The 23,328-nt window shown below is 42.5% G+C and overlaps 1 protein-coding gene across 1 annotated transcript; it reads left to right on the top strand.

Annotated features, from left to right (window-relative positions):
- Window positions 1–2,670: 2,670 nt before the first annotated feature.
- Window positions 2,671–22,651, top strand: HDDC2 (HD domain containing 2). Its single transcript, XM_028509890.2, has 6 exons — window positions 2,671–2,810; window positions 4,008–4,129; window positions 5,977–6,079; window positions 11,802–11,870; window positions 17,218–17,356; window positions 19,641–22,651. Exons 1-6 carry the CDS (start codon window positions 2,727–2,729, stop codon window positions 19,736–19,738), a joined length of 615 nt encoding a protein of 204 aa, XP_028365691.1. The 5' UTR covers window positions 2,671–2,726; the 3' UTR covers window positions 19,739–22,651.
- The last annotated feature ends 677 nt before the right edge of the window (window positions 22,652–23,328 follow it).

Genomic DNA, 23,328 nt, shown 5'->3' with positions numbered 1-23,328 from the left:
ATCTTTGTTTGTTCTCCTCCAGGGGACCTGACTACTTGTCTCCGATTCTTCCTTTATTTAGCACCACCTACCACCATAAAAATAGCTTCCAGTCCATCATCCTAACAGTTTTTAATACATGCCCCACTGTCCTTGGCATTCATTTGGTGTTTAGTCATATTTAATCCTGTTGCCGTACCACTCTCCAAAACAATTATTTTATGCTTTCTCCTCTCTGCTTAATCCTTCAATGCCTCCTCCCCCACTCACAAATACTCTGGTCTCCTCCCCTCCTAGGAGCATGGTCAGTGTGTATGCCACAGCCCCCTTTTGAAGTTACACATGGTGGGATTATTTATACTGGCCAGTGACATGTAGAAGGGTTATGTAGCACTTCCAGGGACAGGGTTCAGAGGCAGGGGGCCAGTTTTCTTTTTCCAGTCTCATCAACAGAGGAGCACAAAGAGTCACCTAGCTCCCCGGATGAGGTTAGAGGAGCATCCTCAACTGACCGGCAATAGACATTTAACCTTCAATGTGCTAAACCACTGAGATACAGAGGTTGCTTGTTACTACAACACGACTTAGTCTAAACTTGGCTTTTTCTTTAGTGGGAAAATAGAAACAATTAGAAGAGAAATCTACCATCTCCAACAATCACATCTACCATTAATTAGTCACCATATACTCTTCCTTTTTTCTGAATTATGGCTGAGTTCTCCATGTTCCTAAGGCCAATGTTTCATCCTGTACACTAGATTGTATCTTCTTTTATCTACTAAAAGCTATCATTCCAGCATTTTTCTCTTCTGTCTCTTAATCATCAATTCTTCCCTCTCGACTAGATTACTTTATCAGTGAATAAATATACTACGCTGTCTTAAAAAAACTTCTCTCCTCGAGTAGCCCCACCCATTTAAAATGAGTTGCAGTGCTTATTCTCATTCTCTCTGGAACCCTTTGGGGCTCTGCTTGCCCCACTAAAACTGAATCTTCTCTTGTCAAGGTCACCAACGACACTGAATTTGCTAACTTAGGTAGTCAAATCTCAATCTTTATCTGATATGACTTAGTTGAACATTTTCCTTCCCTCTTGAAGTATTTTCTCTGTTTGACTTCTAGGACACAACTATCTCTTAGTCCTCTTCCTTCCTCACTGGCTGCTTATTCTTGGTCTCCCACACTCTGAACGTTGGGTTGCCCCAGGGCTTACTTAAGCCTTAGATATCTTTTCTTCTTCATACGTATTTCCTCACTTGGTGGTCTCATTCAGGTTCATGATTTTACAAACCATCTTCTCTTTTTTTCCCACTTATTTTTGCATTCATTTGTTGATTCTTCTACACACTCTGACTGGGGATAGAACCTGCAACCTTGGAATATGAGGATGACATTCTAACCAACTGATCTACCCAGTCAGGGCCCCATCTTACATGTTAATGACACAAAATTTTTACCTTTCTCCTGACCTCCAGATTATATCTTTATTAGGATCTGTAGTAGGCATCTCAACATGTCCTAAACTAAACTTCTGGTTCCTACATTTCCCCACAACATACTCTTCTTGCCCTTTTCTCTAGTTCAGTAAATAGCAACTCCATCTATCCAGTAGGTCTGGCCAAAATTTGTGGTCATCCTTGACTCTTCTCTTTCTGTCACTCCCTATGTCCAATCTATCACAAACCCTGTTAGTTCTACCTTCAAGTTCTATCCAAAGTTCAACATCATCTCAGCACCCCCACTGCTATCACCCTGGACCAAACTGAAACCATCTCTCCAAAGTACTATTTCAATAGTCTCTGATTGGTCTCCCTACTTAGTCCCTGCCTCATATGGTCTATTTTCAACATTACTCTTACTCCCTGAGTACTTCCACTAAAGTACTTCCACTGAGTACTTCCAGTAAAGTATGTTTGTCCACTAAATACCTTTAAAAATTGTTACCATTGATTATTGACAGAATTAAGACACATGGTCAAGACAGACTATGACCAGCTTTTGGGGGGTTAGGAGATTCTTCAGCATTTGAGGTATTAAGGGAAGCTGTGATTACATCCTGGGATTGTCTTCACTCTCCAGCCCATGTGTGTTTATCTCCAAAGCCCTCGGCTATGACTAACTCCAAAGTCCTACTAGTATTTCTGTCATTCCTAATTACTGTCTCCCCTTCGAAGTACTTTCCTTGTGCCTGTCCAAATGTGTATAGTTTGACCATCTTTAAGTACAGTTCCTTGTCTTTTCCCCAACTAGACTCTGAATTACTAAAAGGCAAGCATTTGGCGAAATATGGCTCAGTCTTCCTCCTCCTCCTCCTCCAAACCCCGCCCCACCCGGGGAACAGTAAAAGTTTGATGGAGTTCCTTAAATGGAGTTTAGCAAGTATTGAGTGCAGGTATGTGCCAAGGGCTGTGTCTGCTCCTAGGAGCAGCCACCCAAGACAGGAAGGTGGAAGACAGGACTGAAGGGTCTGGGGAAACCAGGTGAGGAAATGGAAGAGGAGGAGGAGGAAGATTACCAGAGAGGGGAGAGGAAGAAGGGAGTGGAGGGTGGCGGGGGGGGGGGGGGGGGGGGGGGGAGGAGGAGGAGGAGGAAGAGGAAGAGGAGGAAGAAGAAAGAGGGACGAGGAGGAAGGTGCAGGGAGGGGGAGGAGGAAGGAGGAAGGAGCAGAGAGGGGGAGGGGAGAAAGGGGCGGGGCTTCGGACGGTGACCTGGCGGCCCCAGCGCTCCCTTCTGGAACTGGTGGCCACATGGCTCTGGCCTCCTCCGTGGCCCGCTCAGGCCGCGGGCCCCGGAACCTGCTGCAGTTCCTGCGGCTGGTGGGGCAGCTCAAGGTGAGCGGGCGCCGCCGGCTTTCCGGGGCCGTGGCAGGCCGCGTCGGGAGAGGCCGGGGCAGCCGCGGACCCGGAGACCGCCGCCGAGCCGCGGCCTCCCGCTCTCTACGCGTCCCGTGGGCGGGGGCAGGACGCCACCCTCGGGAGCCGCTGTGCCGGCGGACTGGAGACGCCCCGGCCTACTAGGGCGACCCCCCGCCGGGTGGAGTGCGAACCGCGGAGTCTCCCGCGTCTCGGGCGGCGAGCGCGGGGCTCGGGCAGGCCGGGCCCGGGCAGCCACCCCGGAGGTTTCTGGGGGCGCTGCTGGCGCGGGGACCTGCGGGACCCTCCCCACCCGGCTGTGGTCCGCGTTGAGTACTTGTAGGCTTGGGGCCCGACTGGGAGGTGGAGTTGGCTTCCGAGCTCTGAGATCAGTCCCGCAGATTTTACGCTGGATGTTCAAAAGTCTGCCCCACGATTACAGAATTAACTAGCCCGAATGTTTTCTTACAGAGGATTTTAGGTAGTACACACGAGTGACTTCACGTTCATGCACCCCACCCCCACCGCCGCCGCCGCCGCCTCCCCGTTAGTGATTTTGCTGAATTTCTCCAAAGTTTAACCTCAGAGATTATTTTTCCTGTCACTGTTACTATAGTTTATGAAGTTCTTGAGAAATGTAGACTTCTGAGGAGGAAATGCATTCTCACGGGATCGCATCATTATGTGAATAAAAGGAAGAATGACTAGAAATGCCGTTATCCCTTCTGCTTAAGAATTTGGAAGTCCATCACTTGTTCAAGCTCAGAGCTTTCACCAGTGTTTTCTGCTTGTGTCTGTCTGATGGGGTTGTTAGAAGGCAAAACTTCCCAAGTCTTGTAGTTATGAAAAATAAGCTTCTTTACACTTTTGTTTTATGTTTAAAGGACTGTATGTGTTCCAAAATGTATACATCAGCAGCACAGAGTAACTTGACTACAGACCTTTGTACTGTAGACCGTGTGATTTACCCCACCCCCCACCCCCCTCTCATTCTCTGACCTCACTGGTTTATTGGATTGTGGATGTGGGTCATTTCAGTTAGTTAGGTATTTTTTCATTTGTTCCGAATCCATTAACTGTTTCTGTGTCCCATTCCCTGGACTTCTCTTGAAGAGCATAGCAGATAGGCAAAATATTTATTTTTATAATCGTCTTTTTCTTCTTCATTTTCATCAGAGAGTCCAACGGACTGGCTGGGTGTACAGAAATGTCGAGCGGCCAGAGAGTGTATCTGATCACATGTACAGGATGGCAATTATGGCTCTGGTGACCAAAGACGATCACCTGAACAAAGACCGGTAAGCTGTGAACTCGAGTGCTTGTCAGGTGGGGGCTCCGTGCCATGATTATGCACTGCTTTTCATGACTGAGGTGTGTGTTAAATTCTTGTGACAGGTTAGTTTATAAATCAAAAATTTTTGAGGCAAACCTTACAGATTCAAAATGTGGGAATGGGAACTCTGTATAGATTGCTGCAGTTGTTAATTGCATTCTTGGTTAATTGCACAGCCTGCCTTGGTCTCAAGAAAACATACGTGTGGTATTAGGGTTTCCAGGGCCTTTGAAGCGAGTGTGTTATGTCTTCCATTTTATCACTGTATCAGCGTACTGTGTACTTTTTATCTAGTCCCTTTTAGTGGGGTGACTTCTTGGAGTGTTATGTGCAAATATACCTGAGAAAGAGATACTCTCTCTTCCTTCAGCCAAGCAAGAGTGTAGAATACTTTTCTGAGTGTAGGACAAAGTTCCTAGCAAACTAAGACAATAAATAAATACCAAATGAATTACACAGGCCCAAAGTGGTTTCAAAAATAAGCTATGTTAGAAAATGACCACTATACTCCAACAGGAGAGAGCACCTGTTCTGGGGACTCTGAGGTGAGCCCTGGAGGGTTGACTGGTAGAGAAGTAGAAGGTACAGCATGCTGAGGGAAGGGTGTAGAAACCAAAACCCTGATGGCAGGAAGGTGAAGGTATACTCCGGAAATGGTAAGTCAGTCCATTTAATTGCAGCAAAGTTTCATTAGGGAGTCTGAGGAGCCCTGTTACTCTGGAGATGGTGTGGAACTTAGATTTTTGGCAAACAGTAAAAGATTAACTTAGTGTTGAATGGAGATAAACCTAAGAGTAGTGTGAGATTTTAACTGGGTCAGGGAGAGCCAGCAGGCGGGGAGGGGACACCTCCAAGGAGTTGGCTAGGCCTTGTCCTGCTTTGGTAATAGTGGGAACCTGAAACAGACTGGCCCTCTGGGACATTGATCTCATGACCTGCCTTCATTTTTTTTTTTTTTTTTTTTTTTGACAGCGCTTATCCTGATCACTGCTCATTATCACTAATAATCATAGCCATTTGTTGTATAAACAACATGTGCCAGGAACATAAATTACCAAATTTAATTTTCATACTAATCTTATGAAGTAGTATCTCTTTTTTTCAGAAGATAAAATGAAGGCTCACAACACTTAATATATAAAGAAATTTAGTAATTTGGCAAAGGTCACACAGCTAATAAATGTTGGTTGCTAGGTTTGAACCCAGGCCCATCTAACTCTATTCATTTTTCTATAAAGGGCTTCACTTTGACAGGGCTTAATATACCTATCTGGTATATTAGGGAAATGAGTTTCTGAATTTTGTATTAGTAACTAAATGCTGTAATCCCCAGATCACCTCCTGGCTTTGTAATCTGAAGTTATCTTTTATTTTTTATTTATATTAATTATTTTATTGTCTGTTAATTATCTATTCACAAGTATTATTTAATCAGGATTTATTAATCTTGACATTTCTTTTCAGCTTGCTGTGTTGCAAGCCCTTTTATTATTGTTATTATATATTTTTTATCATTGAATCCCCTTATACCTTATCTTTTAAAGTGACATTTGAGAGATTAGCCATTTCTAAAAAGATATAGGCTAACAATTTCCTTTGCATTCTCATATTTTGTGTTGAATATTAGTGAGCAGTTTTGATTTTGAACTGTTGAAATTTGGCAAAAAATAGTTACTTTTGAAAATGCTGCATTAAAATACTCTGTGAGGGTAGAGAAAAAATAATATATTACATACCTTCAAAATAGTGTAGAAAAGGAGTTTGTCATGAACATAATTCCATGTAATTATTCGCCATTTCTTGCCCGGTCAGATGTGTGCGCCTAGCCCTGGTTCACGATATGGCAGAATGCATCGTTGGGGACATAGCACCAGCAGATAACGTCCCCAAAGAAGAAAAACATAGGCGAGAAGAGGTCAGTGTTGACTGTTGACTCCACAAGACACCACCAGAAAAACCTGTTGCTGAAGCAAAGCTAAGTTCATTAGGCCTGATGGAGTAAGGGAGTGTCCCATCTTGAAGGAGTCTTAGTGTCTCACTGAGAGAAGGGGAACGTCAGGGGAGCGTATTTATTGAGTTTGAGAGCCTGGGCTGGAGGATGTTTAAATGGATCTCACAAGATGGGCAGCCGTCTGAGGCTGTAGAGAGTTTAGTGTGTGAGAGCCTTGGGTTGGCGGGATTGGTGAGGCAGAATCTTGAAGTGTGAGCTGCTTCTGTTTACTGTATTTTGGGGTTTACAGTCTTAGCTTCCAGAAGCAAGGATTGCCCTGGAGTAAGACTGCAATGGTTTTTGCTGGTTCTTAACCTTGTGTAACACAAGAGTAGGAAAGCGTGCCTGCTCCCAGCCTTGTTTAACAAAGGGACAGCAAACTGTGTTGATTTCAGTTTTTGTTAGAAGGTGGACGTAGATAACATGGCGTTCATTAGAACAGTGGAAATAGCTGGAACTCGAAGGAGTTCTCCATGCGAGTTAAGCTCTTTCGAGAAAAGTTCTATAACTTACAAGTATAATTATTTTTATAATTATTATTTGATTTTTTTAGCAAGTATTTTTTATTGCAACTGTTTTTCAAGAATTATGATTGTTGGTATAGTTTATAGTTTTTACTAATGGTTTTTAAAATTCTCTTCTCTAATATCATTTTATATACATTTTTTCCATTTTTTAAATTTCATTGTTGTTCAAGTACAGTTGTCTGCCTTTTCCCTCCACCTCTCCCCGCCACCCCAGCTGTCCCTCCCTCCCTCCCTCCCTGGTTCCACACCCATGCCCCCTTGGTTTTGTCCATGTGTCCCTTATAGTTGTTACTGGATTTTAAATGAGTCCTTTAATTTAGTGTTTAGAGGTAAAGAAAGATATTTGTATTAGTAAGAAATGAATAACACCAATAAAACGTGAAATCAATATCATTTGGGGCTCTAATCCCAGAGGCCAAGGCCGAAGAGGGAGACGTATTTAAAGCAGAGGCTGCAAAATTCATAAAGGCTTTTCTTATAATGCTGAATGGCTGGTTCTCAATTCAGGGATCGTTGTAAGCTACTTTTATTATAGGCCACGCATCCTAAATTGCTAAGTGGACAGATCTTTATCTCAGATGGTTTAACAGGGCAGTGGCCTTAAATAGCTGTTCTCAGAGCTGAGGGGAGATGAACTTAGTTGCCAGCAGCATTTTAGCTTCCTACAGATAAGAGAATCTATAAGGAATCCAAATTTAGGAGTTTTAAAACATCTAAAATTAGGGGTACAAGAGGAATATTGTAAGGAATATATTTTTTCCAACCAAGACACAGGCCTCGAATGTAGGCTTAGCCTCGTGACAGCCTGTAGAAAGGGAGCAAGCTGAGAAAGTCTTTTCTCCATGGAGAGTTTAGACTGTTGTTGTGGGGCGACCACTCTGTAAGGTGTAAAATGTCTAATCAATGCGTTGTGCACCTAAAGCTAATATAACATTGTATGTGGGCTATAACTGAAAAATAGGTTTAAAAAATCATCTAAAAATGATGAAAAGGCACTAAAAAATTCCTAGGTTAACAGTTAATTTAAAAAGAAACTAACTGAGTTACAAAAAGGAATTAGTTCTGAACCCGAGGATGTTGGTTGATGACTCATTACAGAGAGAAGAAAAGGAGGAAAAACCTTGATTATACAGCTCATTTCAGGATACATGATAGTGTTATTCAAGGGTACATCTGGATGTTGGCAGATGAGAAATAATATACTGAAATACTAGAGGGTAACCAAAGATTTTAAAGCGACACAGAGGAAGAAAAGACAGGTACAGTGTGAATTTGAGGCTCACTCCCTTAAGGAGCACGTCAGACCCTTCTGAGGAAAAAGCACAGCCCAGAAGAAGGGCCTCCAGTGACTGGAGATGAAAGAGGATCCACTGCTGTCCTGACAACAGCTGAGACCTGGCCTCCGTGGAGGGGCAGGCATAGTGTGGACCTGAACCATCAGAGTGTTGCTGTCTTGCTGGACTCTGTATCCTGGCAATGAAGAAAAACCTCTGTGGCCTCACTAAACTACCTGATTGCTGCCCACTCCTTCAATTCACAGGAGAGTAAATACCATAATCAGAAGGGACAAGGGAAACATCTCAGAGAACTGCAAGTTCTTGGACAGAAACCAGAGGCTTGGAGAGCACTGATACTCCATTGCCTCTTCCTGCCGCTGGCTAGGATTTGAGAACAGAGAGGAGGATGTGAGAGCTGAACCATTCTCTACGCAGATGGTGTTTATGAATGAGAAGTGCACGTCCGAACCATGCATTCCGATAATTAAATGAGGGTTTCTTGGCTCGAGGTGGAATGCACATAATGAGCAGCAGGGAGCATCATTTGCCGAGAGGATAGCCGACTGCATCCAGAAGGCTTTAGACCAAAGGAGGAGGCAGGAAAAATACTGGATAAGCCTGGAACGTTGACTGTTTTGGAGGAGAGCGAATATTTGGAAGAAATGAGGATGAGGGAGTAGAAGAGAGAATTTGGGGGCCAAAAGCAATACTTGTAGTCTGACCCCTTTTTAGTCAGGATAAAATGCAGGGTCTGGCACAAATAATGCCCCTTTTTATTTCAAAATCATAAGCATGTAATTCTGTAACATAGCAATATCATACTCGAGCACACCATATGACATTTTAGGTGAAATCCTCAAATTGCTGTCCATTTCGTGAGAGACATTCATGAAACCCACCAACCACACTCCAAGAAGCCTTACTTCTGCTGGACCCTGTATACTTTGTATTATAACCCAAGTTGGTCAAGGGCTCCTGGTAGGGATCATCAAGAATTAGTGGGAAGGAACTTGAGGCTGGAGTGCAGTGAGGGCAGATTATATTCCTTTGTAAAGGGGAAAACTAAGACAGAAGAGGAGTCATGGTTATATATGGACCTGCAAAGGTCAAAGTTGCCAAAGAACTGAGAGGTTGGAAGGAGAACAAAACCAAACTTTATTATGTGAGTCAACATGGCAAAATGAAGAAAATGAGGAATGTAGGGAACATTTTATAGAGAGCTGCTTATGTGCCAGGTAAACACTTTGTAGATAAACTATTTAATCCACACAGCAATCCTTTCAAGTAAGTACCATTATTAACCTCATTTCAGAGTCGAGAAAGCTGAAGGACAAAGAGGTTAAGTAACTTGCTCGGGGTTCCTCAGCTGGTAAATGGACAGCTGGTTTCGAACCCCCCGTGAGCTGGTAGTTTGCAGTACACTGCAGCACTGTTCAGCCTCACCAATGATGTGTGAATAATGATTAATGCTTTCTGGGTGCTTGTCACAAGATGTTTGCTGAAAGCTTCATTCAGCTCAGAATTTTAAGCAGATTGTAGACATGCTTGGCTAACCAGGAAGAAGCAAGGGAAATTTCCTCTCTAAATCTATGTGGGAACAAGGCAAAAAAGGTAGGGAAATGGGTGTGGTAGGGCTCACCGGCAGGAAGAGAAGGTCTGGCACCCATAGCCGTGTACCCTGGACTTCTGTGGAGTCGATTTCCGAGGGTTCATTTAAAAATGTAGGCACAATTCTGTGGCATGTGCTGCCAAACAAGGAATATCAGCTACCTAAGAGGCCTCAAAATGCAGTTCTCATTGCGTGATAACAAATGATATCCATGAGTTTAGATCCAGAAACATCACTGTTCAGTTTCAGGAAGAGAGCAACAATATACTTGTTTATGTTTTATGTTTTTTAATGGATGTTGTGATTTTGGTCAACAGGAAGCTAATTAGTCAGTAATTGGATGTGATCTCCAAAAGGCCAGTTCAGCCCTAGACTGCATTTATGTAAATAGAATGTCTAGCTTGAGGAGGCTGTGGTTCCATTCTGCTCCACCCTGGTCATACCACACATCAGGAACTGCATTCAGTGCCAGGCGTGCAGCCTTCAGTGGAGGAAAATGATCTCTTCTTAATGCAGGACTTTTATGTTTGTATTCTCAAAGCTTAGGTTTTGAATATACCTGCGCATTTACGTTACTCAGTTTAAACAACGGCAATAGGCGGACTTGTGTGTCTGGAATAGTGGAATGATACACTATTTATAAAGAGACCTTTAATCTTTGAAAATGCAAATTATTTTTTCAAGTACCTTGATGAGATTTATGAAAAAGAAGCAAGGGAGAATGCAGGTACAGAATAATCTAAGTTTTATACCCCTGGGGGTGGTATGATGCTACAAGCCATTCAAGATGGGGATGTTACTATATACGGAAACAGACTGTTGACACTGGCAAATATGTTTTGCTCTAGAAGAGATTGTGTTTTACATATTTTTCCTCCCAGTAATAAATGCACACACAGATATCTGTATTCATTTTCATTGCTTTTCCCCAATTCCCTTTTTGATTTTATATAAGACTGTTCCCACTTGTATACTGGGAACCATTTGCCAAAAGTGGTTCTTACAACCATATTCTTTTCAAGGAACCTAACCTCTGGTTAGAACTGAAATAGATTAAGAGGTGTAGCATGATGATGGTCAAGAAACCTGAAGCCATTTGAGGGTAACTTGCAGACCCCATGCCCCAAAGGGTGATGTTTTAGAAGGACGCTGGAGCAACACAGAAATGAAGGAAGCAAGGGCAATGAGGCTCCTGGGACTTCAGAGACTAAAAATAAGCACTGAACACTCTCTGCTCTCTCATTCTCTTATCTTTATTTTTCTTTGGGTTTTGACTCTCTCAGGCTTGTTTGTGGTTTCTGTCTCCCAGCCTCTGCTGGACAAATCACACGGGTGGCCCCCAAGTGACTGGTTTGACTTACACGGCCATTCCTTGGACCAGTCACTGGTGGCAGAAATTCTGGCCCAGCTGGGTCACTGCCTGCCTGTTGGACATTGTGTTTGTGAGAGGCAGGAGGGAAGGAAGGGGATTAGGCACAGAGGAAGGACTAGAGAGACAATTTCAGCTGGGTATGAGGAAGGACTTTCTTTCAGGGCTGCTTAAAGTCCATTTGGGCAGCTCTTGAGGTGCCAGGTCCCCATCGCTGGCCATGTTTATGGAGGGAGGACAAGAAGTGTTCAGTGATGCTGCTGAAATGTTCCCATACTTGTCATGGATGGTTTGGCCGGTTACCCTTCAATATCCCTTTTTTAGCCTCTGAGTCTGTTAGCCTACAAGATGCTATCATAAATTTCTTTTATGTTAATGACAATAACTGCCCATTTGTGTGGTGTTTTACATTTTGCAATAAAAAGATTAACAACAGAAAATGGATGTAATAGTATACAAAATAGTTCATTGAGCTTCATAATTCATTGTTACTTTCCTATTCTTTCCACTTGCGGTTTGTGTTGAACTCTAGCATGCTTATGACTGAAATTTATGTGGGCATCTGTGATTCATTCAGAAGGTATAAAGTCTTTGGCCTCACTTCTGATATTTCAGATTGTCTCACACCCTCCTCATTGTCCTTTTATATGTATGGTGTGCTGCAGGCCACAAAATAAGTGTGGTTAGTGATGCCCATGTGAATAAATACTTGTTCTTAATGTACAGAACTGCCCTCCTTGGAAGCCATAAATATTTCCAGTATCCTGCCCCTTTGGAAGTTACTTTAAGGATTTAAGCCCAACACTTGGCTTTTGTAGATGAGTTTAAATGTGAACGTGATTAAAATAATGGTTTGATATTTTAGGCAGCTATGAAGCAGTTGACCCAACTTCTCTCAGTGGATCTCGGAAAGGAGCTCTATGAACTTTGGGAAGTAAGTATGTACGATGGCTTGCTTTTTATTCATTGTGACTGAATTTATATGCCTCACCAGTGTTTTAGTTAATTTAGATTATTGTAACAAGCTGTCTCTAACTTAGTGCTTTCTGGATTGTGTCTGTTTTTCACCTCTGAGCTGCTGCAGGAGTTTCTCTTGGCCAACATCTTTTCTTCCTCAGTTTCCCCATTTCGCTTGTCACCATGAAGCCTGGCGCACAACCTGACCTGTGGCCCCTGGGTTTCCTGATGCATTGCTGTCACCCCCAGCCCTGCCACACCCACCAACCCCATACCCGCCACCCATTTCTGGTCCTCGAAAACGACACGGGCTTTGGTGGTGCAGTGCTGGGCTTGATTCCCACCTCACTGCTTCCTGGCTCAGTGACCTTGGGCACGCTCCCCTCTTGGTATGTTGCCTACCTGTGAGCCTCGAAGGGGTCCTAGGGCTGACAGAGGTCAAGATGAAGTATTGCTGTGATGCCCAGCACAGAACTGGGGCTTTGTTAGTGCTTGCTTCCTCTCAGAGCTGCCGAAGGTCAGGACTGCAGAGGCAGCGAGGCTGGAGGGAAAGGGCACAGACAGCCACCGCGCTGCCCTTGCCCCTCCTCGTGCTGCCTCTCCTTTGTGAAGAGGAAACAAAACAAACCCCTGCCTATTCCAGACTCGTGAATCCAACAGCCTAATGGACAGTTCCACCTAAATACCTATAGGAACCTCAACTCAGCGTGGCCCTCACTATCTGTGGCCATTTTTATTGTTTAAAAACTTCTTATTGAAAAGTATAGAAAACTGCACAAAAACCAAGGTATGGCATAGTGAGTTATTAGAAGAGTAACTTGCTCGTAACTGCCATCCATGTCAAGAGTTGGAACTTTGCCGCTCTCCTCAGAAGCCCTTTTCTTGCCCTGCCCCAGCACAGCTGGTACTTTTCATGGCGGTCACTGAATTTCTTTATGGTTTTTATCACCCAAGCGTTCATCCCTAGATATTTTAGTTTCATAGTGCCCATTTCTTTTAGGATGAACATTTTTTATATATCCTTTAGTCTACAGTTCTCCCTCCCCCTTTCTTTATCTTACATGTTATCATTGAAGAATCCAGTCCATTCGGCCTGTGGTCGAGTTTCTGGTGGTCTGGGTTTTGCCAGTTGCACAGTCACGAGGCAGAGAGAGTTCCTCATTTTTCTGCAGACTGGCAGCTGCATCCAGAGGCTGGGTCAGACTCAGGTTGGATCCTTTTGGCACAACTGTAGGTGGTGGCGGATTCTTTCATATGCAACACATGTGTCTGGGTTTTCTTGGTGCTTATATCCCTCAATCCCATGGTGTTACAGAATGGTATTCTAGTGTTTTTATTTCATTTTCATTTTGTGGCGGAAATAACTTTGTTTACCAGATGCTTCTCCTTCATCTACTCTCTGGTTAAGGTCAGATGAGAAAGGTGTGGTAAGAGCACTTGACTTTGATGGCTTCCTTGATAGCGGGAATGGCAGGGTGATTCAGCCTCATTCATCTTGGACAAGCCCTGGCCAGACCACCTGTTTTCTTTTCAGTTTATTTTTGAATAGGAGCTGTTATTTCCATACCACAGTATGGGCACTAAAGATGCTTGTTGCTACTGAGTTCGTTATTATTTCTGTACTTTTTAATGGACAGAGCTGGTATATGGATGTATATATAAAATACCTTGTGAATTCATAGCGATACTTCCAATTCAGTTTGTACTTAATCTCTTGCATGTTATGTTGCATGTCCTTCCACACCAGGAATCCTGATTATATAACCTTTATCCTTCATTACACATGCACCATCTCAGAATAATAATTGTACTCACCACCAGTTCTGATTGTTGAGAACAGTTTTAAAAATTGTTTGCCTTTGCTATCTCTATTCTCCCCTGTTTTTATAGTTGTGCAGTATATCCACATTGTCTAAACATTTAACCATTACATACTATGACCCCTCTCTTTTTAAACCTTGTTTAACCTCAGTTCTATCAGTAACCGTGTGGTCGATGCTCACCACCGGTCCTAAGGTCACTCTCGCCCCAGTCATTTCGGTTGTCTGAAACCAGTTCTCTAGCAGGTTCTTCAAGAAGGGCTCCCAGGAACAGCATCCCCTCAATGTTACATGTCTTCGATAGTTCCTCTGTGTTCTTTAGGCCTGAAGGTCAGTTACGCCTGAAATGAAAACCTTGGCTCCCAGTTTCTTTCCTTGAGTATCTTAAATATATCACTTCCATTTTCTTCTGTCCTAAAACATTGCTGTCAAGGTGATCATAATTATATTTTTTCTTACATGTTAGATGTACTTTTTGCATTTGTCCAAAGGATTTTTTTTATATATGGCAATTTTTTAGAATATGTGTTGGTGGTATTGGCTATTCTGGGTTAATATCCTAAAGAACTTAGTGTGCATTTTCAATATATGCTTTCAAATATTTTTTTATTTTTTAAATTTTTTCAATATAATTTTTCCTTCTGCTTTGGTTTTCTTTTCCCCCAAGACTCCTGTATATCTGTATGTTGGTTCTTCTTTGCTTGTCTTTAGTATTTATTACCTTCTCTCTATTCTTTATATCATTTTCATTTCTTTGACTTTTAAACCCAACCTCCTTTTTGATTTCTGTTTCTCTTAAGGCATCATTTATCATGTTTGATTATTCTTGTGTTCCTTATTGCCTAGTCTTTATTTCTAAAATGACTTTTTCTTCTATCTCTAATTACTTTTATGTTGCTCTTTCATGTCTTACGTTTTCTTAATATCTTTTAGTTCCTTTTGAAATAGTTTGTTATATATTAGATTGTTTTTAAAAATGAGGATGTCTTTCTGATGTGAATTGTCTGTAGAGATGTTACTTTATTCTCTTCATCTCATGGCAAGGTTGTGTGGAATCTGACCGTCCAGACTTACCACAGCATCTGCTTTTCCCATTGTTATTCATTTTGATGTACAGTTACGGTTGTGTTCCTGGACTTCTGGAAAGAAACTTGGTTCAAATAGCTTTTTTAACTTCACAGAGCTTCCTCTTCCTTTTTTTTTTTGGTTTGTTGGTTTTTTTAACGTAGTGTAAAAATGTGGTGGTTTGCTTTTAGAGATTTCCTGGCTTTGTTCCCTTTCTGAACTCTTATCTGGACTTTTTCTTCATCTCTGTTATGCTTATCCCGTTCAATGTTGATTGCAGCTCTTTCTCCTCATTACCTGGAAGGGGCCCTGGGGGTCAGGTTGGCCTGTTTCACCAGGACCGGGCTTGTATTGGCTGCAGTTGGAGTGGGCAAGTTTCCTTCAGGGTTGGTCTCTGTTCTCACAGCGCGAACTTGCCATCTATTTAGAGATGCTCACATTCTTAGGTCCAACAAATGCCCTGATGCCCATAATCTCCTCTGATTCCTCCCAGACACACACGGATTGCATGCAGGGGTGGAGGTGGCTGCAGGGGTGGAGGTGGCTTGTCCACTCTCATGTATATTTTGCGGGTAATGTTATGACCTTCAGCTTTGTTATTGTTATTCATGAGGTTTTGGGTTTTGCTGTTTCTTTGCTCTGTAGGGTTTTTCATCTTTGTTTCTTCTGTTTTGCTCCCTGTTTAGTTTCCCAAGCTAGAATCTAGGAAGTCATTTATGACTCTCCCTTTCCCTTTCTTTCACATTCTAGTTTACTTCTTTTTCCTTACCATTTCTCAAATCTGCCCACTTTTCCCCATCTTCACTGCCACATTCTCATACCTTCTCTGCTAGTCCTACAAAGTGTCAAAGCCTGACACCTCTGCTTTCAGTCTAGCCGTTTTCCACACTGAAGCTAGAATGCTGTTTCTGAAATGCACATCCAATTGTGGCACTTCTTGCTGGAAACCCGTCAGTGCCGTCCAGTAGCTGCAGGATAAGCTGAGACTCCACGGCATAAACCGCAAGGCCTTTCAGGAGCTGGCTCTTCCTCCATCTTCAGCTTCTTCCCTCTCACCTTCTTGCCTTCCATTCTCCATCCTGCCATTAGGGAACTGTTTGCAGTAAGTTCCCCCAGTATGCCATGGCTCCTCCTTACCTCTAGACTGAGCTTTATCTGCAGTACGGTTCTCCCTGCCCTGCCTCCTGGTTGGAAAGTGAAGTCAAAGAATGCCAGTACCATTACCTTTTGAGAGAAAATCCAGTGATTTATATTAAAAAGGAATGTATAATTTCACCAGAATTTATTATAAAATGTGTTATTCCCTAATGGTCTGACAATGTTTTTTCTCACTTTCGACAGAGAAACATTCTGGACTGCTATGCTTAGAGTACCACATTTATTTTTTTAAGTAATGAACTTAAATTTATTAAATATAAATATATAAGTATAAATACAATTAAACATTTAAATTAACAGTAATTATTTATAAGTGCATTTGAAATTAAACAGAATGTACTTGATTTTATATTAAAATGATTCGCCTCTACAATTTTGAGCTCAATCAAAATTCAAATAGCTGCCTTTGTAAGAATAAGGCATTTAGCAAAAACCAAGAAACCTTCAGCAATTCACATCACATTATCCTGCCAAGAAAGTATGACAGGTTTATTATCTGAACACATCTGGGGTGGAATGACAAATGAAAACTCTGCAGGGAAACCAGTTGGGAACACTTTGGTGTTAATAGAAGAGTGATTCTATGTAGCATTAATTGGGACCCGTGGTTGTGTGACACGCTCTAAGAAGCAGACCTCCTGTAGCTTCGTGTTTCGGGTTTGCACTGAGGAGGGGGGACCAGTGGGAAAAGGAAAGGTAGGCCTCCTGTCTATCACATCACCACCTCCCTGCCACCAACACGTGTCCACAGCACCGTGTGAAGAGTTCACAGATCCTGATTGTGTCAGAGGCATACCCCAGAGAGACTTAAGTCCTCCCTGTTTAGAAAGTGAGGTCAGAGATTCCACGCATAAAGTGGTAACCGAAATTAAATGAGAAAGCTAGAAATTCACTTGAAAAAGAAAACTAACATTAAATAGAGAGGGAAATAATTTGAGAAGCATGAGATGAAATATTAGCTTGGAGTTAAAAAAGACCCAAACCAGGTGGATTAAAGAATAATGATCTGGAAGTGATGACAAGATACTTGAGAGGAAGAAAAATGCTTGCCGGTGTCCATGTGAACAAGCGAGACTTGGAGGCGTCTGGTGGAACACGGGGCATTGTGAGCACGTGCTCCTTGCCTGGCGTGATGACGTTAGCTGTGCAAGTGCAGGTGACGCGTCTCTCTGCGGGGTTGTGTACCGTGGAGAAACATGGGCAATTCCAGCATCAGAATTTTCCTGAAGTATCGTATCATGCAAGCCCTAATCATACTGCTCTAATTGTCCCTTCACTTAGGAATATGAGACCCAATCTACTGCAGAAGCCAAATTTGTGAAGCAGTTGGACCAATGTGAGATGATCCTTCAGGCGTCTGAGTATGAAGACCTTGAGAACAGACCCGGGAGACTGCAGGAGTTCTACGACTCCACAGCAGGTGCTCAGTGCTGTTTGCAGGGGGTGTCACTGCAGTTTGGCTTACTCCTAGTGCAGTGAATACATGTTAGTGAATCCACTGTGGTTGCCCTCTTCTGACCTTTCCTTTGGACAGGTGAAAAGGAAAAGGCGGGATTCATCGGGGAAGGAGGCTGGTGCAGGAGAGCGTTGCCACCCTAGAGTCTAAGTGCCAGGCTCAAGGTCATACCTACTAGCTGTTTGCCCCTGGGCAGCCTCTTGGCCTCTCTGTGTCCTCTGAAAAATGAAAATCATAATACTTACCGTACTTAAGTCGTAGGTTGGCTTTGAGATTCAAGAGAGAATTTATATGAAACTGCATTATCTGTCATTGTTTTATAGGTGTAAGGTCATGTGAGATGGAGGTAGAAATAGAGAATGAAAACAAGAGAACCCCAAATGGCTGAAGTCACCATACCGGTTTCGTTAGAGTATCAGTGTCATTAGAGCCCAGACCTGGAGTCATATTGCCTGGTTTGAATCCTGGCTCTGCCACAAAAATCTCTGTAACCTCTAGTAAATTATTTAACCTGATTCTGGGCCTTAGTTTCCTTATTTTGAAAATGCAGATAATTACAGAATCTGCTTTGTAGGGTTGTTTGTGGTTATAGTGGGTTAATTCATATGAAGTACTTAGAATAATACCTGGCAATAAATAAGCCTTAGCTATCTTCATTTTGATACAGTTTTGATGAGTGAGGAGCTAAGTCTTCTGTGTTAGGGATGGCTGGTGTTCCTGCCCCACCCTGGAGTGAAACTACACCTCTCTTCCCTGGGGTGGCTCACACCCAGCTGCACCTCCATCTTCTCAGGGAGGAGTTAGAGATTGCCTTGCTGGGACCTCTCAGGACCCTCAGGTGGGCCACCAAATATAGGAAAGTCCGAGGTCACGGACGATGATCCAGAACTTGATCTGCGTGGTAATGAAGTTGATTTGATTTTCCTTTCCTCTTTTCCAGCCCCACTACCTCTGCACTAGGCATGGCTCTCATTAGCTCTGTATTGGGCTGTTGCCGTAACCGCCCAACTTAGCCTGCCAGGCTCGCCAGTTCATTCTGTGTTCCATGTGTTCATTCAGTGTTTTCCTCTTGTAGTTGTAGATATCGTCACATGCTTGTTTTTAAAACTCCTGTGGCTTGCCTCTTCCTAAAAAATAAAATCCTGACACTTTTGAGTGGCGTATATAGCTGTGCAATCTGAGGCTGCTTGCCTCTCAGGTCTCCTTCCTGACTCTCCCTGTCAAAGCTGTGCTCCCTCCTTCTTGCTCGGGCCCCACTTGGTTTAGAGCTTCCCAGACTATTTCACAGTCTGACTTGCATTCTTCTTAATGATGCTCCGCCTTGAGTCTCTTCGCAACCCCCAACTTGTTCGCCCCATTCTATAACAAGCTGTTTGAGGGCCAAGACCAGCTTGGTCTCATTTGTCTTTGATATAGGTGGTGTTCAGAATTGTTTGCCTTCCATTAAATAGAATAAAGGTGCAAACCTGGGGTCAGTGAACTATGGCCCGGGGGCCGCACTGGCCTGCTGTGCCTGCTTGTGTAAGGTTTTATTGAAACTGCCACTCTCCTTCTTTTTGAATTGTCTCTACTACTTTTGTGCTACAACCAGACAGTCAAGTAATTTGCAACAGAGATATGTAAGTTCACAAAGCCTAAAATATTTACTGTCTGACTCTTTACAGAAAAGATTTGCCAACTGTGTTATAAGCAATGGTTAGGTTTTAAGATAGTATATTTCATTAATAATGTCACTGAAATACAATTTTAACATTATCTTCTATTTTGACACATTCTCAAAAAAAAACGAAACATGAAAATACTAGTAAATTAAAAAATGTGGGCACTTGAAGGGTCATCTAGTTTAAACTCCACATTTTATTGCGGAAGAAACTTGAGCTTGGAAAGAGGACGACTGACTGCCCGTAACTGAGCTGAGGTGAAGATTCACTGCGCTGAGTTGAGTTTCCCTGTAGTGCCTGCTTCCAGAGGCTGCCTGGTCAGGGTTGTTCCAGCTCTGTCTCATCGATGGTTCTTTGCCAGAGTCTCATCCGTATGTGTGGAGGCAGCAGGGGTGACGGAGAATAAGCTCCAGGTGGTCCCCTTTGGCCCCTCTCCAAATCAGAAGGACGGCCTGGGGATTGTGTTTTGCGTTGGAGTAAAGCATGGCGCAGGTCACAGGATGGAGCCCCTGACGAGGCCTATGATCAACATGGAAAAATCGATGTATTCTCTTGTCCTCATCTTTTTCTGTCTTCTTGCCTTGCAGGAAAATTCAGTCACCCTGAGATAGTCCAGCTTGTCTCTGAACTTGAGGCAGAAAGAAATGCTAGCATCACTGCGGCCACCGGTGAGCCACACTCCTGAGACGTTCTCTGTGTTGCTGCACGCCCATAACAAACATTGTATTTTTCCATCGGATGTTGTTGTGTTGCCTGTTGGTTTGTTGATTTCCCCAGATGTGAGTCTGTTTATTTTCAATTGCCTGGACTCTAGTGAGAAACGTGTGATACAATTGGGCCACAAAAGAAGCCATAGAACAGAATGTGGTCATGAAAATGCATGGATGAGGACTTGGGGGTGGGTGTTTTTTTTTTTATGAACTAAATACATACATTTTAAAAACTTTAAACTTTGGCATATTTATTGGAGATTTTTAATCTACTGAATTTGTATCCTACATCCCCAAGGGCAAGATTCATTGAACAGTGGAAAGTTTAATTATGATTGCTTTTAAGAACAGATTTTTCAGCTGACTTGACTAGTAAGGATCCAGGAAAATGAATGTATTGTCTCCTTGGATGAAATGCTGCTTTATTCATATGATCACTCTCTGGAGCCAGATTTTTAATTTCACTGTGACCTGTTTTAGGCCTTTGATCATGGACTTGTAAACCTGGCAACCGATTCAGCCCCTTCTTCCAATTGTTTGTCATTTGGAGGTATAAACTGGGACATGCAATTTGAACTGCTGTTTGTTTTCCTCTGTGTTTTTTTTTCCCGTCTGATCTGATTTACAGACATTCAGACCTTGATTATAGGAATGTTTATCACCAGGTGAGAAATGTATATGAGAGTATTGGTGGGGTCACTAGACCTTTTTTGTAGGGAACACATCAGACCTGGTTCCTTCTCCTCACTTCCCTTTCACAGGATAAGTAATCTGCCCACTGGCCTTTAAATGATGCTCAGCCATTGAATGGCAAGGAAGGGAAGGCTGTTGGTGCAGACCTGCTCACTATTTTGCACTGATAGATTTTCGAGTAGAAGATGATACCTGTCCCTTTAATTCAAATGTCACTTTCCATTTGAAGAAAGCCTTCAGGCTGGCATGGTGAGAATTCTAGGCAGCGTTTCTTTGGAAACTCTTTGCAGTCTCCATGGATACTCAGTCTGCAGGAAGCAAAGTGCATGATCTCTTCAGAAGCAGCACACTTGTGTACATGCAGCTAGCTGCTCTGTGTTGAAAAGAGCAATGCTGCTTTGCATCCAGATACTGCCCCCACCATAGAAACAGTATTTAAAAAGTGATAAATGGTTGAAAACTGTGGTTATTATTGGAGATAGAGTTGGTAGGAAAATAGAGCTACATCTATCAGTATTAGAGTTTTTTCTCCTGCCATGCAAACATGCGCACAAAATAACTCAAGACAAAGGCTCCAATATTTACAACTAAAAGACTGCTTGTGGCCCTGGAGTTTTATTTGCAATATTTTTCCTTCTGTATTTTTCATAAATTTATGGAGAGACTTTGGAGCCCTTTTACTGGGTCAGATTTAACACTGGTCACTTAATCATTATCTAGGTTTCCCTTTACCAACCAAGTGGGGGTTTACACAGGCCCAAACCTTCCTTACTGAGGTAATAGGTTTAAAAACAATGAAAATGTGATGGTGCTATAGATAAAATATCATAAGAACAAAATGAAGATCAATGAAAATAGCTATTGAATTCATCAGTTAATGTCTACAAATATATGAGCATTATCACTTAAAAAGTGTATTTTTCTTAGAAGATTCATGCTATTTGCCCGGAATTGGTTTTCTGAATATCAAGTCCTGTCATTGTGATGCAGAGTAAATAATTATTCCTGGGTTGAACTCTTGATTCACAAACTGGCTGCCATACATAGAGAACAAGGAGGGTCCAGAGAAGGACGCAGACCACTCCAGGCTGACAGGTGGCAGGTTTAATAAGCGGTGGAACTTGCATACGGGGCTCACCTGGGGTGGTCACAAGATGAGTAAATCTCTGCACCTGCGTGCCACAATCTTTTAAGTTTATTTACTAGAAGCTTCTTTTTGGGCTCAGTTATGTATACCATCCAGATGGTCTCAACAAGGCATTACTCTCAAGGCTGTGTCCTTGAAAGAGCTCCTAGTATGGGCCAGAACCAACATTCCCAGGATGGGTGTGAGTGAGAAGCCTCTGATTGCCCAGGTCCAGCTTGCAAGTCAGCGAGGAGTTAAAGTGCACTCAATGACCTCCTCCAACATGAACTCAAAAAATATTGTTTGCTACCTCCTAGTCATGAGGAAGAGAAACTACATCACTCAAAAGGAAGAGGGCAGAAGGGTAGGGCCGCAGGGGGCACGTCTCAGGCCAGTGCTCCCTGCCCAGTCCCTGGGGCTGACTGGGGGTGGGCGGCTCTTCCCCAAAAACAATTCCTTGTTTTTCCCTTGCGGGCTAGCCTTTCATTAGCTGTTACATAATTGTCAATGCCCTTGTATTTGAAAAAATGTTGACCCTAACAGAACGTCTAACCTGTTTATCTGCAAGTCTGTAATACAGGCTCTGGGATAAATGACTGATGAAGTGTGTTGTGAAAGAGCATCCTCAGGATCCAGCATTTTTATTTAATTAGCTAGTCTTCATATTCAAAGTGAGATTGAGGGTGATTTCTGTGGGAGATTTGTGATAATTTTTGGTTTGCCTTAACACATATTCTTTATGATATATTAAGTAAAAATGTAAAGGATTGCACCATTCTTAGAGATTATCAGAAGTAACCATAAGATTTTGCCAGATAATAGTTTGAAATTATATTTGAACACCAGATTTGAAGTTGCTTTACATTTTATATTTAAGTCACTAACTTTATTACCATCTTCCTTTATTACATCCACCCACACTCCAATTTGATAATAAGTGAGAGGAGAGTGTTGAGACTGACGTTTGCAACCTTATGCACCATTTTATAGTAAAGTTCAATGGATGTCAAGCTGACAGGTAGCTCTGGAACAGTATACAGTGGCAGAAGAGCAGCTTACATTCTGGGGTCCTCGCGTTGACCACTGAAAAGCTGGCATATCAAGACATTCCACAATAAAGCACACAGTTCTGTTTTCAACGGTTCAAGAGCAGACTTACAAGAAATTGTGTGATTTGGGGTAACATGCAGATTTCTTTGCTGACATGACCTACCAACAGTTGTAGTTTTTATGAGATGTGAGTTTAAAATAAAGTTGCAGCATAAATTTATAATATTTTCCCTCAGAACAATTGTATTTAAAAAGTAGAAAATGTTTAATTTACAGATGGTTTGCCTTTAAAAACAGTTTGTTTGTAAACACAGTTCACATTGGAATTTTTGATTATTGAGATACTATAGTTCCCCCTTGTATGTTCCCAGGCCCCTATTGGATATCAGAAACTTGATAGTATCCCTTATATATACTGTTTTTTCCTATGCATACATCCAGTTTATGGCTTCTCTGTGGCATATCCAAATTGCCAACATCATCATTCTTGTCCGTTGGGGCCCATATTAAGTAAAATAAAGGTTACTTAAACACAAGTGCTGTGACACCAAGGCAATCCATCCGATAGACAACTACTAGTGACTAGTGGGTGGAGGGCAAATACAGTGTGGAGATGTGGACAAAGGAGTGATTCATGTGTCTGGCATGGCAAAGAGGAATGACTTGAGATTTCATCAGCTACTTAGAATGATGTAC

The sequence above is a fragment of the Phyllostomus discolor genome, chromosome 4 (assembly GCF_004126475.2).
Source record: "Phyllostomus discolor isolate MPI-MPIP mPhyDis1 chromosome 4, mPhyDis1.pri.v3, whole genome shotgun sequence".
Classification (NCBI taxonomy): Eukaryota; Metazoa; Chordata; class Mammalia; order Chiroptera; family Phyllostomidae; genus Phyllostomus; species Phyllostomus discolor.
Note: the sequence above shows the minus strand (reverse complement) of the source record. Positions and strands in the feature narration are given on the sequence as shown.